Here is a 16,470-nt window from a genome sequence, read left to right as displayed (position 1 = left end):
CTCAAATTACTTGATATAATGAATTTATTTAATTCTAAAAATCTTAAAAAGAATATGCCATTAGACTGGAAATTATAACCGCCGTAATTAGTTTGCCACTTAGTTAAGCGGTCAGCTTGACTAAGAGGTACTTTTTCTTGTTGAATTTCACATGGACAATGCAATGTCAAAATACCAATATCAGAAAAATTATCTGATTCATCATCTCTGACATCAACTCCGGGTAATTTATCATTTTCACCCTCATCAATGGCTGCCTGGTTAGTTGCACCTTCTGAAACCCCTGAAACAATGCATTTTCCAATAAAAGATCTTGCGCATTTGGACAAAAAATCCAATTCATAAAAAACTTACCAATATTTCCAGGTCTTTCGGGTCCACTTGCCAAAATAATAAAATATTATGCTAAAGAGTACTGCTAGAACTATGTTGGAGTTAACCTATATCAAAGAAACTAGAAAGTATATGGCGAAAGAAAATCTGATGGAAAAAAAAAAAACTTTTATGTCATGTTATTATATTTTATATTTGATGTGTACAAAATTTAAAATAAAATAATTTATTTATTGATTAAAATTATCTTCATCAAAATTTATATAATTTAAATTAATTTCATAATTAAAAATAAACTTTTTTATTTTGCGAGTATTGAATCATCTATACTAAGAGGATGATAATCTTACTAACAATTCTATCACTTTCAATTAGATATAAATTAAACAAAATATAAAATAATTATCGTACTATTCTATTAATTATCTTATACATCAAACATGATTTTTTATCTTTATATTCATCTTAATTCTTTCTGTAAAATGAGAATATAATTTACATTAATATTTGTAATTTAAAGATGCATTTAGAAGCACCTTTTATTTATATAAAAGATTCCAAATATACATTACTAAAAATGTATATTTGTAATCTTTTAAAAATGCAAAAGATAATTAATTAAGTAAATTCATTTAGAGATAGTTTTGAAAAGAAAAAAAAAATGAGTGTTGAGAGAAAAAATAAGAGTGCGAGATAATTTTGAAAAAAAAAATAGAGTAAAAAGAAAAGACATGGATACATTTAGAAGCACCTTTTATTTATTCATTCATTCAATCCCATAATCCCAATTTCACTTTTCTACCCTTTATAATTTCTCAAATGTCGTAAGAAAACCAGCCTCTTGCATCGATCCCCATAGTTCAAATTTCATATGATTCAGCAATATTATATATTGAGTGGTGATCAAATTCTTCTTGTTTTGTTGCCAACTTCATTTCTTTCATATACTTCTTTGTTTTTAAAATTACGATTAGAGTTCAAACTTGAAACTCTCAATTTTGAAGCTAATTTCAATACCACTAAAGGAACAGTTCATTGATGTTACTCATTCTTCTTTACAATTCGGTACGTAATTTATTGAATTGTGCTTAATAAGAAAATGCATGTTTATTAAACATTTTGTGCTTTATTTGGAGAATCGCATTTGGAACTTCTGTTCATTTTCTTTGACATATACTATGGCGTTTACATGATAGTTTAGATTCAAGTAGTAAAGATATATATCTATATATATATAAATATATATATATATATCTTAAAATCCCTTACAGGCTTACAGGCCATGAATTTCAAGTATCTATACAACCTTGTAAGATACAGATACAGCTTGAATTCAACTCTCTTGATTGAAAAGTCGAATCAAGATATGCTAGTTTCTCAAAAACAAAGAAAGGATATTGTTTTCAATATTTATCAAGTAAGAGCATTACACGATGATGATGATGATGATGATGATGATGATTAATACCCTTGAAAAAAGAAGGGTATGTAAAATTTCAAAATCTAATCATATAAAAGAAAGTCGATTGAGAAATGCATTTTGAATACAACACTGCTTCATTACCAATAGAGACATGATAGTTCTAATTGAAGAAATATGTAAAAATAAAGGGCTTGTTTTACTTATTAATTTATATAGTTAAGGTCTCCCTGGGGATACTTTGGGATCATGGCCACGGTTTGCACCTGTCCCTGGATAATCTGTGCTCTCCATTAGCATCCTTTCCTCATTGAATGCATCTCCTTCCGCAGACAAATCCTGATCAGCTTCACTCAATTTCATTACATCCTGCAAAAGAAACAAAGGACAACCTTAACCAAATTATTGCATACAACCAATGTAAAGAAGAAAAAACTTGTAAGAATGTCAATTAGTTTAAGAAAAAAAAAAACCAATTTCAGCCTGACAGCTTTCCTTGGTTGTCATAGCTTTGACATTCCAGGATTTCTATATATATATATATATATATATATATATATATATATATATATATTATATGCCTAGAAAAATTATAAACTTGAGAGAGAGAGAGAGAAGGGACCCGAGCAAGAAATTCTTGGACGGAAGAAGAAGAAAGGAGTAGTTCCTTATTTGACTTGAGGGTTCCTGTATAAACCAAATAAATTAAATTTGTATAAATAATTAAACCAAAATGTTAACATCAAAATCCAGAATTAAAAGCTAAAATATTAGGCTTACTTGTTGTAGGAACAGCAGCACAGTAAAGCAGAAGATAAGAGAAACTCAGAAAAATTAGCATCAATCTAACAAAAGCTTTCTTCTCCATGGTAATGATCAATAATGACAAAAGAGAAAGAAAATTTGTGATGGCAAAGGAAAGCGTGAGGGCTTGATACTTTATATAGCAGAAAGAAGTCCCTTTTTTTTTTTTAATTAATCAATGAGGAAATTGGAAAAATTGAAAAAAGGTAAGTAGCAATAACACAGCTATAAGTACAGCTTCGTCCAAAAACAAAAAAAAATACTGCACAAGGTTAACTTCTTTCCATTTATTTTATTTTATTGTGGGTGAGTTCCCACTTCCCTTACTCTATTCCCTTTCCTTTTCTTGTGTAAGATATAGAAAAAGTTACAATTATTAAGATTTGAATTATAAATTTATTGAATCTCACTTCTTATGAATAATTATATGAATTAATTGAATTAAATTATTTGATTTTTATGTCATTTTCATATCAGCAAATACTAACTTTTACGTAAAATTGCTTGTAAAAAAAATGTAAGCACATTAATATTTACAAATAAAAGTATGTGAGTTTTTATTTGTAAGAATTGAAGAGTAGCTTTTGAGACTAATGTTCATAAATTTTAACTAATTTGGACTCACCCCCACTACATATTTAATTGTCATTTTTTATGAATATTCGAGTTTGACTTTTTATTAAAGAATACTTACATCTTCTATTGAGTTAAATGTTCAAATTTTTTAAATCCTTCTAAAAGAATATTCAAGTTGCTCAAAATTATGAGTTATATATATATATATTTTATAAATTATGAGTTATGTTGGGCTATGCTAGTTTAGATCTGTTTTTATTTTCATTAATTTGTTTTTCCAAAGAAATTTATTTAAGGGTAAACTGTATTTTCCACTTGTTTAAAATGTTCATAAGTTTCACATAATGCCATATAATTCAATGGTATTAATTTAAAAACTCTCTAAGGCCAATAATTGTAACTGGTTGTAGTCTAATATGCACAAAAGACTTTACATAATTTTTTTTAAGGAAGAAAAACTTTATATTTTATTATGTTGTGAAGACTAAGTTTTTTTTATATAAAAGTGATAATAACAATTTATAAAGGAATATAATCTAGTTGATACTATTAATATAATATTCTATAATATTATGTAATTATGTAGTCAAATATAATATTAAAGATTATGATATCGTAATTAAAATAATATTTAATATTACCATATAATTACAACATATGAGATTTTTTCCCTAGTTTTTTTTAATATTAGGGAATTGGAGTTTTTTTTTTTTATTTTTGGTTACCAAAATCGCAACTCAGATTTAGTGGTTGTCTCCACTCACATTCGTCTTGGGAAGATTTCTCCAATCTTTAAATTTCCCACCGTGCAATTGACATTAATTGTTGGTAAACATACCTACTTGAAACCTTTATTGGTTGTTTCCTTACATCATATTTCTCTCAAACTTTAACTCTTCATTTTTAAAGTTTTAAGTTTGAATTCTGTGATGAATCACATGAGATTTATGTGATAAGGGAGAATTATTTTATTTTGCAATTCGAAACCGTCATATATATAATTATAAAAAATTTATACACATAAATATTGAAATACTTTGACACTTGAGTTTTCAAGTTTTAGTTTACTAATTGATGCATGATTTTAAAAGTATAATTCAAGTCTTCGTTTCTTAACAAAAAAAAGAATTTTTTTTTTTTTTTAAGTTCTTGAAAGAGAGGTTTCCATGCCATGAAGTTCAGTGTTCTTGAGTATTGTTCGTCTTCTTTTTTTTATTTTTTTGTTTCAATTAATTTAACGTTTTAGTCAAGGATAAAGCCAGGAGACAGGCAGGATTCACAGCCCTCTTAAAAAATTTTCACCTCTCTTATATTACAGTATCAGGATCTATCAAAATATTATTTTGGCCCCCTTTTCTTTTGAAATTATTATTTGACACCCATTTTAATCAATTCCTGCCTTCACCTCTGATTTTAGTTTAATGTTTTAAAAGCATTTTAGGATGATTTTATTTTCATATCAGAACACATGTTTTTAAAAATAAATTTATCAAATTTACTTATAATCTTTTTTCTTATCTTCAAGTTACAATTTTCTTATAAAAAATATTTTATTTGCTTCAGTTCTATATGCCAATTAGTATGATAATTGATAATTGCATTAAAAGCTCATTTTGAAAATTGAAAAAAAAGAAGAAAGAAAATAAAACAATATTTAATATATGAATATTTTGCTCAATAAATAATACATGTATTTCCATGATAAAAATTAATTAATCTAATATATTAGTATATATATGTAAAAATGATTTATGTTAGAAATAATTTGGCATATACAATTAAATGTTGACAAAAAAAAAAAGAGAATGAAAAATTAGGAATAATAGAATCTAAAGAAGGCTATAGTTAATGCAAAAGCTTCCAAAGATTTTAGTTTGGGTGGTGGGCAAACAAATAAATGATATTCTGATTTATGTGACATGCCACATTTTTGTCTCTTGTGTTATTTTCTCATCCAAGGGGTGGCTGAGGTTGGCCCCAATTCATGCCCATGGTTTCAAGGTTTATTTGGCAACATGACTGGAGATACTTCTTCCACTATGCTTATTGAATTTTCCACCCATCCAATCAATAGAGAAAAAAAAAATTTTAGATAAATTCTTCTCAAATCACAAGAATTAATGTTCCAAGTTAGCATCATAAATTGGTTAAATTAGGTTAGCTTAATTCAAAGCAATTTTCAATATTTCTAGGAGTTTATAAATGTAGTTCAAGAGGGAATCAAATCACATGAATGTCAAATTATTCATGAGCGACTATAGTTGAATGCTTTGAAGTCATCATTTTAGTCATTACCCCTACCCTAATGTCAACATTTCATTTGAAAGAAAAACAAGAAAGGAAAATGTCAAATTAGCAACCAAACAAATTTATACGCATGAAAAGTTCATGGCAAACTCATCAACTAGGAAAGAAAGAAAAAAAAAACATGTTTATCGACTAATTTCATAACTATGACCCACTTACATCGATTTCGTATGATTTTTACTTTCGACATTTTACAAGATAATTAAGACCCACTTGCATCGATACTACCATTTCTTTGCATCACCAATTAACCACTTGTTTTTTCCTTAAAATAGTGAAACCTAATCGAAAAAAACCCCTGATATGATTCAGCAATATTATTTATTAAGTGGTGATAAAATTCTTCTTGTTTTATTGCCATTTTCATTTCTTTTATATACTCATTCTTTTTTTTTTTTTAAGGTTTTGGGTTATACAATTACAGTTTGAACTCGAGACTCAAAGCGGACTCCAATACTGTTGAACTAACAGTTTATCGATGATGCTCATTCTTCATTACAACTCATGCCTTAATTTATTGAGTTGTGCTAAATGGTACGAAATAGGAAGAGGGTAAACAGAAGTAATGGCAATGCATGTGTATCAAACACTTCATGTGTTTTATTTGGAGCTTCACGTTTTGGAACTTTTTTCATATTCTTTGGCATATACTACGTTGTTTACACGATAGTTTAGATTCAAGTAATTAATATATATATATATATATCTTAAAATTCCTTATAGACCATGAATTTCAAGTATCTATATCACCTAGTAAAATACAGATACAGCTTGAATTAAAATCTCTTCTATGGAAAGTCGAATGAAGATATATATGCAAGTTTCTCAAAAACAAAGAAAGTGGATATTGTTTTCAATATTTATAAGAGCACTATGTATGATGAAGATGATTGATACCCTTGAAAAACATAGGTACGTTAAAATTCAAAATCTGATCATATAAAAAAAAGTCAAGTGAGAAAGGCATTTTGAATACGATACTGCTTCATTACCAATAGAGATATGACAGTTCTAATGCATTTTGTGGTCAGAAACTGGCCTCTCTTTCCCTACATGATTTTGACCAAACAATCTAATAATGCATATTTGCCTTGTTTCTATTAGGAATTTGGGAATGAATTATAGCATGTCGATCATTTAAATTCAAATAAGGCATGTGTTAATGGGTGGGGGATTGTCCAAACAATGTACTAGCCCGTGTGTGTGTTTTATGGTACTAAGGAAAACAAAAATTCGAAAGCTCGTTTTGCCTTGCATTTTTCTATTTTTAGACCAGTTTAAAATCCCATCATTAGTTTCCAAAGATTTGGAACTTCAAATCAAGTTATGCAATATTTATCGGTGGTTTCCAAACTAATCTATTGTTAGGGGTTATTACAGTTCCAATATAATTTGTTGGGCAAAAAACTCCAATCCAATTAAATCAGCATAAGTATAATTAAGTAATTAATCAATCATATAAGATATGATAATTTAATATGATTTAGTGCAATTGACCTACGTCTTCATTAATTGTAAAAAATTATAAACGAACAAATCATATCAATCACTCAATAATTAATACCCATAAGTTCTCTCAATCTACTCTAATCTTTTGGAGTATAATCAACCCAAATAAACACATAACCATATATATTAATACATCCATATTTATGTGAACCCTCTTAGTCTCATCTAGTTCACTCATAAATATTCACACCATCATATCTATGTGGATCATCATATTCTCTTCTAGTCCACTCAAATATACATACATACACACTCATAAAATGTAAATCTCTAATAGTCTTATGAGATATCTATTCCATAAAATCCTATAACTCTTTTATATATTTTTCTCACACTTAATCCAATAGAGGCTTCCTAACTTGTCTATCGAGAATCTCTTTACTTTTAAAATTTTTCTTATGCAAGTTTTTTTGTCTATTAAGAAATATCTAATAATTTCAAATAAATCTGTAATAAGATTTGAGTTATTATTCCCAATAAATATTTTATTTTGGTAGCACATGCCAAATGTCATCTAAGATTAGGAGGAACTACAATAAAAGATTTTTCAAGAAAAAAAAATGAATATATTCAGTTTAAATTTTTAAGTTGCAGGTGTGCGAATATATTATTAGAATCTCAAAATAAGAAATGAGTTTTCAATTTGAATTTTCAACTGTGCGCGGGCATTCACTTAGATTCATATTTGGTATTAGGAGAGTGATAGAAGAAGCCAATGAAGGATAAGGCCTACTTTAGTGGACATTGTTGAAACTTCAGATTTTGGAATGACCTAAAAACCTTTTCTTTTCTTTCAGAGGGATCCATGTAAATAATTCAATGCAATAATGCAATCCCTGGAATCAGATTGAAGCACTTAGCAGAGTAGCAGTTGACATTTTTCATTTCATTTTCACCACGCAGCACAGTACCTTTACCGTGGTTGCATCCATCAAGCCACATCTGTTGCAGCTGCCATTTTATGAAACAATGTGTTGAAATTTCTGGTCTGAGCTACAAAAGTTATCAAGTGTGTCCACCATCCTGAAATCTTATCCTTGTTCATTGTTATATGCTATTCTTATCTGTTGCAGGTGGCATTGCCCCTAATGTATCCACTTGCAAAGAAAAAGGTCTAGAAACTGCCAAAACCTCCAACCATTTTTAGTTAATGGTTGGAGAGTGTCATATATCTATTTTTTTTTTTTTTATAAACTCACAAGTACATATTCCTATATTTTATATTATTCTTCATAGAATTATCAGTCCTCTTGGTGAATTTTTTATATATGTAAAGTATATTATTTTTTTGGAAAGCTGCTTCCAAATGGCAAGCTACTGTTTCTGTCAGGCACAAAATATAGCAGTGTGACGACACTGTTTTGTGAAAAATAATGTAAATATATTATTAGAATCTCAAAATAAGAAATGAGTTTTCAATTTGAATTTTCAACTGTGCGCGGGCATTCACTTAGATTCATATTTGGTATTAGGAGAGTGATAGAAGAAGCCAATGAAGGATAAGGCCTACTTTAGTGGACATTGTTGAAACTTCAGATTTTGGAATGACCTAAAAACCTTTTCTTTTCTTTCAGAGGGATCCATGTAAATAATTCAATGCAATAATGCAATCCCTGGAATCAGATTGAAGCACTTAGCAGAGTAGCAGTTGACATTTTTCATTTCATTTTCACCACGCAGCACAGTACCTTTACCGTGGTTGCATCCATCAAGCCACATCTGTTGCAGCTGCCATTTTATGAAACAATGTGTTGAAATTTCTGGTCTGAGCTACAAAAGTTATCAAGTGTGTCCACCATCCTGAAATCTTATCCTTGTTCATTGTTATATGCTATTCTTATCTGTTGCAGGTGGCATTGCCCCTAATGTATCCACTTGCAAAGAAAAAGGTCTAGAAACTGCCAAAACCTCCAACCATTTTTAGTTAATGGTTGGAGAGTGTCATATATCTATTTTTTTTTTTTTTATAAACTCACAAGTACATATTCCTATATTTTATATTATTCTTCATAGAATTATCAGTCCTCTTGGTGAATTTTTTATATATGTAAAGTATATTATTTTTTTGGAAAGCTGCTTCCAAATGGCAAGCTACTGTTTCTGTCAGGCACAAAATATAGCAGTGTGACGACACTGTTTTGTGAAAAATAATGTAACATATATCCCTCAAGTTTAAAATGTGTCTCCCTCTTTTAACGGACATTATTGAAAACTAATAGAATTAAATATTCAACAAGTTTTTTTTTTATTATCATTTAAGGTTGTCAGGGTTTAAACATTGGAAACTAAAAGTCTAATACTATACCAACAGACCACATGGCTGTTGGCAATTATTCAACATTTGAGTTAATATGAAACATTCCCCAATTATTGAATACATGACTGATACCAACATCTAACCAGTACAAACCAATTTGCAGTTAGTTATTCCCCTGGCTAGGTGCTGCCCATGATTCAAAAGAATGTTGCATAAAATAAGGCTAATGGTTTCAATCATATGCCCAATTCAGAATACATCTAGTTAATGGAAATTTGTAGTCATTAATCTAAGCAGAAAGATTTGGTGAGCATTTTTATTTTATTCTGCTCTTCTACCTGAGCCTGCAAGTTGGATTTGACAACTAATTTCAAGCACAGATTCATGTTGGTTGTGGATAGAACTAGTTTTTTTAAGTAGATCAAAGCATTATGCTCAAACTTCTCCAGAATGCAATATGAAAATCTAATTTTAAAGCCTCTATTTTTTGTTTTGTCTAAATTGAAGGATTGGTGGGGTAGCCGGCCTTGTGAAGTTGATTGGATGTTTCAGAATTCAGAAATGTAGAGGAAGTGATTCAATTAACAGACTTGAAAGGCTTGCTTTTGCTGCAAACCTGAAAATCTCTGATGGCTTAATTTGGTTTGGAAAGAAATGTAGAGGTAGTGATGTTACAACAGTTTTCTGATTCTGATAGAAGTAAAAATTTGTTTACCAGATGGACTTTTGCAGGTTGATTAGCACAGTTCAGAAGCTGATAAAGAACATGACAATCCTTTTCTTGGAGCACTAAGATCATAACAAGTTTGTTAGCTCATTGTTGAATTTACTGTAATCCATGTTTAGACAGATAAAACTTAGGCCTCATTTGGATTCAATTGCATCAGGGTTTTTGCCTCCAACCGTATGGTATGATGAATTAGGATAGCACCCCAACTGCACTGCCTCCCCAATTTCTAACCGGAAAAGCGTCCAGTGAAGCCGTTGGACCCTAGGACAGTGAACTACTTATGACAGTACACTGTATTTGGTGAGAGAACCGAAGCAATACCCCATTTCACTGTTGTTGTTGCATTTGTATTCAAACACGTATTTTTACCGTTGATTTTAATATTTCAGCTTACTCATAATTAATCTCACTACCAACACCACCACCAGTGATCAAAACCAATCTTACTATCCAACCCTTAATTGTCAACATTGTTGAATATTCTCTGATATTGTGAGATATTTAGTGTGTAGAGTTTTTCAAGGACGTTATATTTTGTAAGATACTACTCTCTGCTTTGAATAAATCTATTTTCATTTAATATTACTCAAATAGGTATCAGATAAACAGAAAAGATCAGTTAAAATTCTTAAGTATTTACATTAATTTATTAAATCTGATTTATTAAATCTGCTATCTCCCATGATTATGATCATCAACAAAAAAACTCTATTGCACACACGTGGGTGCATGCATGCTTAGTCTAGTACAGTATCAAAAAATCATTCATCTACATCAATCCCTTATAAAAAATGCGATTGGAATCATAAGAAAATAATGGATTACATCCTCTTTCATTGGCTGGTTTTGATCATTTTTGTCTTCTTTTGGAACCCTTACAATGAACCAATGAAGCTGATTTGTTTTTGCTCTAATTATCCTGATGAATATTCTAATGAAGTTGAAAATAAATATAGGAAAATCCATGCTGTTCTGACGTGTTTTTGAAGCTTATTGGTGTTCTGATAAATGCAACTACTGTTTATTTTGGATGCTTTGTCAGCTTATTATTCTTGTCTGCCAACTTCTAATTTACAGCCTTTTTGTTTTTTATGTTTTTTGGCATGTTGGGAAGGAAATAAATGACCTGTTCAAATTCTTTGTATAATTGTGTCCTCTGAATTTCCTATGATTTAATTGCTTTTGTTAAACTTCTTGATTTTGTTGATTTTTTTCATTTAAAAATAGAAGATTCAAATTATTTTTCCTTTTAAAAATTACGCATCAATTATTTAATCAAATGTTAAAATATAGTGCACACAAATATATATCTAATGCTTTTCACTATGCATAATAATATATATAAGATACAATAAAAATTTCATAAAAAATTACGAATTTTTTGTTTCTTAAGAAAGTTTTAAGTTAAACCTAATTCATTAATTGAATTAAATTACAAGAAAATAAACAAAATATTTTCTCTTTTAAGAACTTTGAAATTTCAAATTCACATAAAAGAACACAGATAAATGGATTAGAGAATGACTATTGTTTTGAATACTCAATTTAATTTAACTTCATCCTAGCTTCAAACTGAAAATATAATAAAGGAAAAGAAATTTCATGTACAGTTTTTAAGATTCAAGATTTTACATACTAACATTTGTATATTTAACTCATTACTAGGTGCCCAAAGACGAGTCAGTAATCACAATCATAATCATAGGATTCGTTCTCAAAATCCAGATTATTGTCAAATATTCCTCCTTCATCGACTTCATCTTCGTTGTCGTCATTATGTTCATCTGCTAAATTATGTTCTTCTATGCAAATTTTAGAAACCCTCTTTTCCTTCTCATACGATTGTGATTGGTTTCTTTGTTTCTTGGGTTTCTCTGGAGCCACCTGTGATAGAAGAGAAACCAAACCACAATTACATAAATAAATAAATAAATACAAATGGAGATCTTACTGAACAAGTTAAAGCTAAGACAACTTCATGAAGTTAGTTTTGGAGAACAGAAAGCATGTCAAGCAGCAATGAATTGACTATGCTTCCAAAAATTTCAGTTACTTGATCACCCCAGATGAAAGAATTAGATAACTTACAAGTTACAACCTGATTTTCAAACGTTTAATCTTTTTTATATGAAAGAGTAATAGAAAAACATGTTTTAAATATGGTTAAAGTGATATATATAGCCAACAATGGTGCATCCTGTTGGCAAAAGTGCTGAACCCTTTAAATTTAGCATTTTTCAGTCTAAGCACTTCATTCTTGAGGCAAAGTGCAAACATTAATAGATACAGCAAAGCCTCGACATTTTACATCCGGCATCATGATAGCAGGACATCAATAACATTAGATGAAAGGAAGATACATGGGAAATTTGTGGGTTTTACTGACTAAAGCGAATATCAGCTAGCAGTAACATAACACCCAAATGAGGAAGTATTTGTGTTGAAGTATACAAAAGAAGAAACAAAAGAAAGTACTAAGTATATGTGTATATGTTTGTCTGTCTTCAACTACCTATTCATTTGAAAAATTAAGGGCAAATTAGACAAACTTACCGGTTCATCAAAGAGTTTCACCAATGCATCATAGTTGATTTTTGAGCTTAGTCTCTGCATAGAAGCCGTATTTATATCTATCACTGAAGAGACAAATTAAGCAACGCATAGACACACCAATAAACAATAGAACCTGCCCAAATGCATGATTATAACAACAGATGTGGATTCCAGATGCACCTTTGCTTTTACTTATAGTCAAACAGAAATGTGCAAATGCTAGGCCTGTCAAATGGATCCAAGGAAAATCAGCACTCTTATGTTCAGGATCATTTTGTTTTGACTCCGGAGCTGGTTATTGGGGCCTAGCAAATTAAAATTACAAACTTGTAAATCTCATTTAAAAGAGATTGGCTGGAATAGGAGGATAAGATTAGCCTCCTGTTCAAGGTTTCCATTTTCATTAGGTATTAAGATTCAATGAGATGACAACTTTTGACATTATTTCAATAAATAAATTCTCAATATCCTAAAAAATTTGAGTGCATATGGTTTACAACTGTCAAGAAATTAATATATTAACAAATGATGATATTGTATTACTTAGTTTCTCTTAACCTTGTTCATGTCACTTTGTTCAATCATTCCTTCCAATTCAAAGATAAAGCTCTTTTCAGCAAAACTTTTGTGACAAAGGGATTATATATATATATATATATATATATAAAACCTCTATTTATGATTGCCTATTATTTCAAAATTACACAGTAATGGGGAAAGGTTACAGACATCAAGGGAGAGATCATTATCAGTTTCATTTTCATTACCCCAAAGCTACTTCTGATGATAATATTCCAGTAGCTGAATTATTACAACTACATTGTTCCCATTTCCGAGAAAGTGCAGTTTGTGGGTAACCAAAAATCTCAGAACAAATTTTCTCCATTCAGCCATTTACCTTAGGCAAGAAAAAATTAAAAAAGCTATGTGATACCTTTCTAGCTAGCATTCGCTGGGTTGCTTCTGCAGCGGTCTCAGCAGGACCCATCTTTTTTGCTCCAGCAGCTCGCTTTTGTTGCCTTTCCTGTTAATACAACAAAACCAAATGAAAAGAGCAAAAAAGTAAATATACTGGCAACAATTCCTGAAGCAATGTGTCTTAAAAAGATAAGTACCATAATTCAGAGATAACATAACTGATGGACAAAAAAATATATAACATATTGTAGGCAAAGAAAGAAAGAAGAAAAAAACCCACTGAATCAAATCCAAGTGGCAATAGTCGCAGCAAAAATAAATACAAAATGTTAAATGCATAAGGTCATACTATTATGCCTGATACTAATTGTACTTTGTTTTGCATTTGACATTTTTTGATACTGCCTTCCATGCATGTCTTAAGCTGTAATCAATGATCTTTTCATTGTTGTAGTAACGCGATCATGATTTGATGGTCTTAATTGCACATACATTATAATTTCAGTTCTGAACGGTGATGGTAGTACCATGGGCACTTAGAAATGCACCAGGGTACTCACAATATGTAATAAAGCACAAGAGATGGTTTAAATTTCTCTTGATATAATTTTCAGAAATCAGGAATGTTCCCTACTTTAGTTGATATCCAAGAATCACCTTTCTAGATTTTTCCACTCTGCTGCAGCAGCTGCAGCAAGCTCCTGTGCAGCTTGGAGGTCCTCTGGACATTTATCATAGTTGCCCATACAAGCTTCCTTGGCAGCTGCTGCGGCTCTTCCTTGGCTGCTTGTTCCTGCAAAAGATTGCAGTAAAATTGAGTTCCTGTGAAGAAATAGCAAACTAAACATGTAGCATCATCAAGACTTTTATTTTCCCAATGAAGTCATGAAAGCAAAGTCGAGTTGTCTCATTCACTTGTGTTCTCACTAAACACAACCACAGAGCCTCAAATTAATAATATCAAACAATTCCTCATGATTCAGGGCTCAATATAACCACATAACAAGATGATGAAAACCATCTAATAGTCTTTGTCTCCTCAGCACTCAAATATATCTGAATAATTATTCTACGAGAAATCATCCTCTTATGGATTTTTTATCCAGAAAGATTTACCAAAAGCTTCTTATGATGCACATTATTACTGGAGCACATGCCAATGTCATGAATACTACATTTAAAGTGTGAGATTACATTACAGTAGGCCAAAATACATTTGACTTACGTTACGTAGAGCAGCCCAGAAGAAAATATAATAATAGCGGTGCTGATTACAAGAACACACACAACCCACCCATAGATTTTTTTATTGGTTCAGTTCATGGATGATTCAAAGCTGAATTTAGGACCAATTAACTTCAATGGATTCATGGGTATAACTTCTTGGATGGTTCACGGATGTGGGGCAAAAAGATTATTTGATCCAAGTAAAATAAACAAAAAACTTAAGCTAGATCAAAGCTGAAATTACTTGATATAATGAATTTATTTAACTCTAAAAATCTTAAAAAGAATATGCCATTAGACTGGAAATTATAACCGCCGTAACTAGTTTGCCACTTAGTTAAGCGGTTCAGCTTGACTAAGAGGTACTTTTTCTTGTTGAATTTCACATGGACAATGCAATGTCAAAATACCAATATCAGAAAAATTATCTGATTCATCATCTCTGACATCAACTCCGGGTAATTTATCATTTTCACCCTCATCAATGGCTGCCTGGTTAGTTGCTCCTTCTGAAACCCCTGAAACAATGCATTTTCCAATAAAAGATCTTGCGCATTTGGACAAAAAATCGAATTCATAAAAAACTTACCAATATTTCCAGGTCTTTCGGGTCCACTTGCTAAAATAATAAAATATTATGCTAAAGAGTTACTGCTAGAACTATGTTGGAGTTAACCTATATCAAAGAAACTAGAAAGTATATGGCGAAAGAAAATCTGATGGAAAAAAAAAACCTTTTACGTCATGTTATTATATTTTATATTTGATGTGTATAAAATTTAAAATAAAATAATTTATTTATTGATTAAAATTATCTTCATCAAAATGTATATAATTTAAATTAATTTCATAATTAAAAATAAACCTTTTTATTTTGCGAGTATTGAATCATCTATACTAAAAGGATGATAATTTTACTAACAATTCTATCCCTTTCAATTAGATATAAATTAAAAAAATATAAAATAATTATCATACTATTTTATTAATTATCCTATACATCAAACATGATCTTATATCTTTATATTCATCTTAATTCTTTCTGCAAAATGAGAATATAATTTACATTAATATTTGTAATTTAAAGATGCATTTAGAAGCACCTTTTATTTATATAAAAGATTCCAAATATACATTACTAAAAATGTATATTTGGAACCTTTTAAAAATGCAAAAGATAATTAATTAAGTAAATTCATTTAGAGAAAATTTTGAAAAAAAAATAAAATGAGTGTTGAGAGAAAAAATGAGGGTGCCAGATAATTTTGAAAAAAAAAAAAAAGAGTAAAAAGAAAAGACATGGATGCATTTAGAAGCACCTTTTATTTATTCATTCATTCAATCCCATAATCCCAATTTCACTTTTCTACCCTTTATAATTTCTCAAATGTCGTAAGAAAACCAACCTCTTGCATCGTTCCCCATAGTTCAAATTTCATATGATTCAGCAATATTATATATTGAGTGGTGATCAAATTCTTCTTGTTTTGTTGCCAACTTCATTTCTTTCATATACTTCTTTGTTTTTAAAATTACGATTAGAGTTCAAACTTGAAACTCTCAATTTTGAAGCTAATTTCAATACCACTAAAGGAACAGTTCATTGATGTTACTCATTCTTCTTTACAATTCGGTACGTAATTTATTGAATTGTGCTTAATAAGAAAATGCATGTTTATTAAACATTTTGTGTTTTATTTCGAGAATCGCATTTGGAACTTCTTTTCATTTTCTTTGACATATACTATGGCGTTTACATGATAGTTTAGATTCAAGTAGTAAAGATATTATATATATATATATATATATATATATATATATATCTTAAAATCCCTT

The 16,470-nt window shown here is 29.8% G+C and overlaps 1 protein-coding gene across 1 annotated transcript; it reads right to left on the bottom strand.

Annotated features, from left to right (window-relative positions):
• Positions 1–1,707: 1,707 nt before the first annotated feature.
• LOC149515587 (uncharacterized) lies at positions 1,708–2,630 on the bottom strand. Its single transcript, XM_089741597.1, has 3 exons — positions 2,534–2,630; positions 2,376–2,440; positions 1,708–2,122 (listed from the first exon to the last, which is right to left on the bottom strand). Exons 1-3 carry the CDS (start codon positions 2,619–2,621, stop codon positions 1,973–1,975), a joined length of 303 nt encoding a protein of 100 aa, XP_089597723.1. The 5' UTR covers positions 2,622–2,630; the 3' UTR covers positions 1,708–1,972.
• Between the last annotated feature and the right edge of the window lie 13,840 nt (positions 2,631–16,470).

The sequence above is a fragment of the Durio zibethinus genome, chromosome 12 (genome assembly GCF_047325235.1).
Source record: "Durio zibethinus cultivar Kanyao isolate XHJ-2024 chromosome 12, ASM4732523v1, whole genome shotgun sequence".
In the NCBI taxonomy this organism is placed as follows: Eukaryota; Viridiplantae; Streptophyta; class Magnoliopsida; order Malvales; family Malvaceae; genus Durio; species Durio zibethinus.
This window is presented reverse-complemented; position numbering and strand designations above follow the sequence as displayed.

What these genes read in the sequence shown, in the direction of transcription:
- LOC149515587 (XM_089741597.1), bottom strand. Translation starts at nt 2,621, where the DNA reads ATGGAGAAGAAAGCTTTTGTTAGATTGATGCTAATTTTTCTGAGTTTC. An exon ending in TGCTGCTGTTCCTACAACAA is followed by an intron (nt 2,441 to 2,533) that starts GTAAGCCTAATA and finishes TGGTTTATACAG; the next exon opens with GAACCCTCAAGTCAAATAAG. An exon ending in TCCAAGAATTTCTTGCTCGG is followed by an intron (nt 2,123 to 2,375) that starts GTCCCTTCTCTC and finishes TTTCTTTTGCAG; the next exon opens with GATGTAATGAAATTGAGTGA.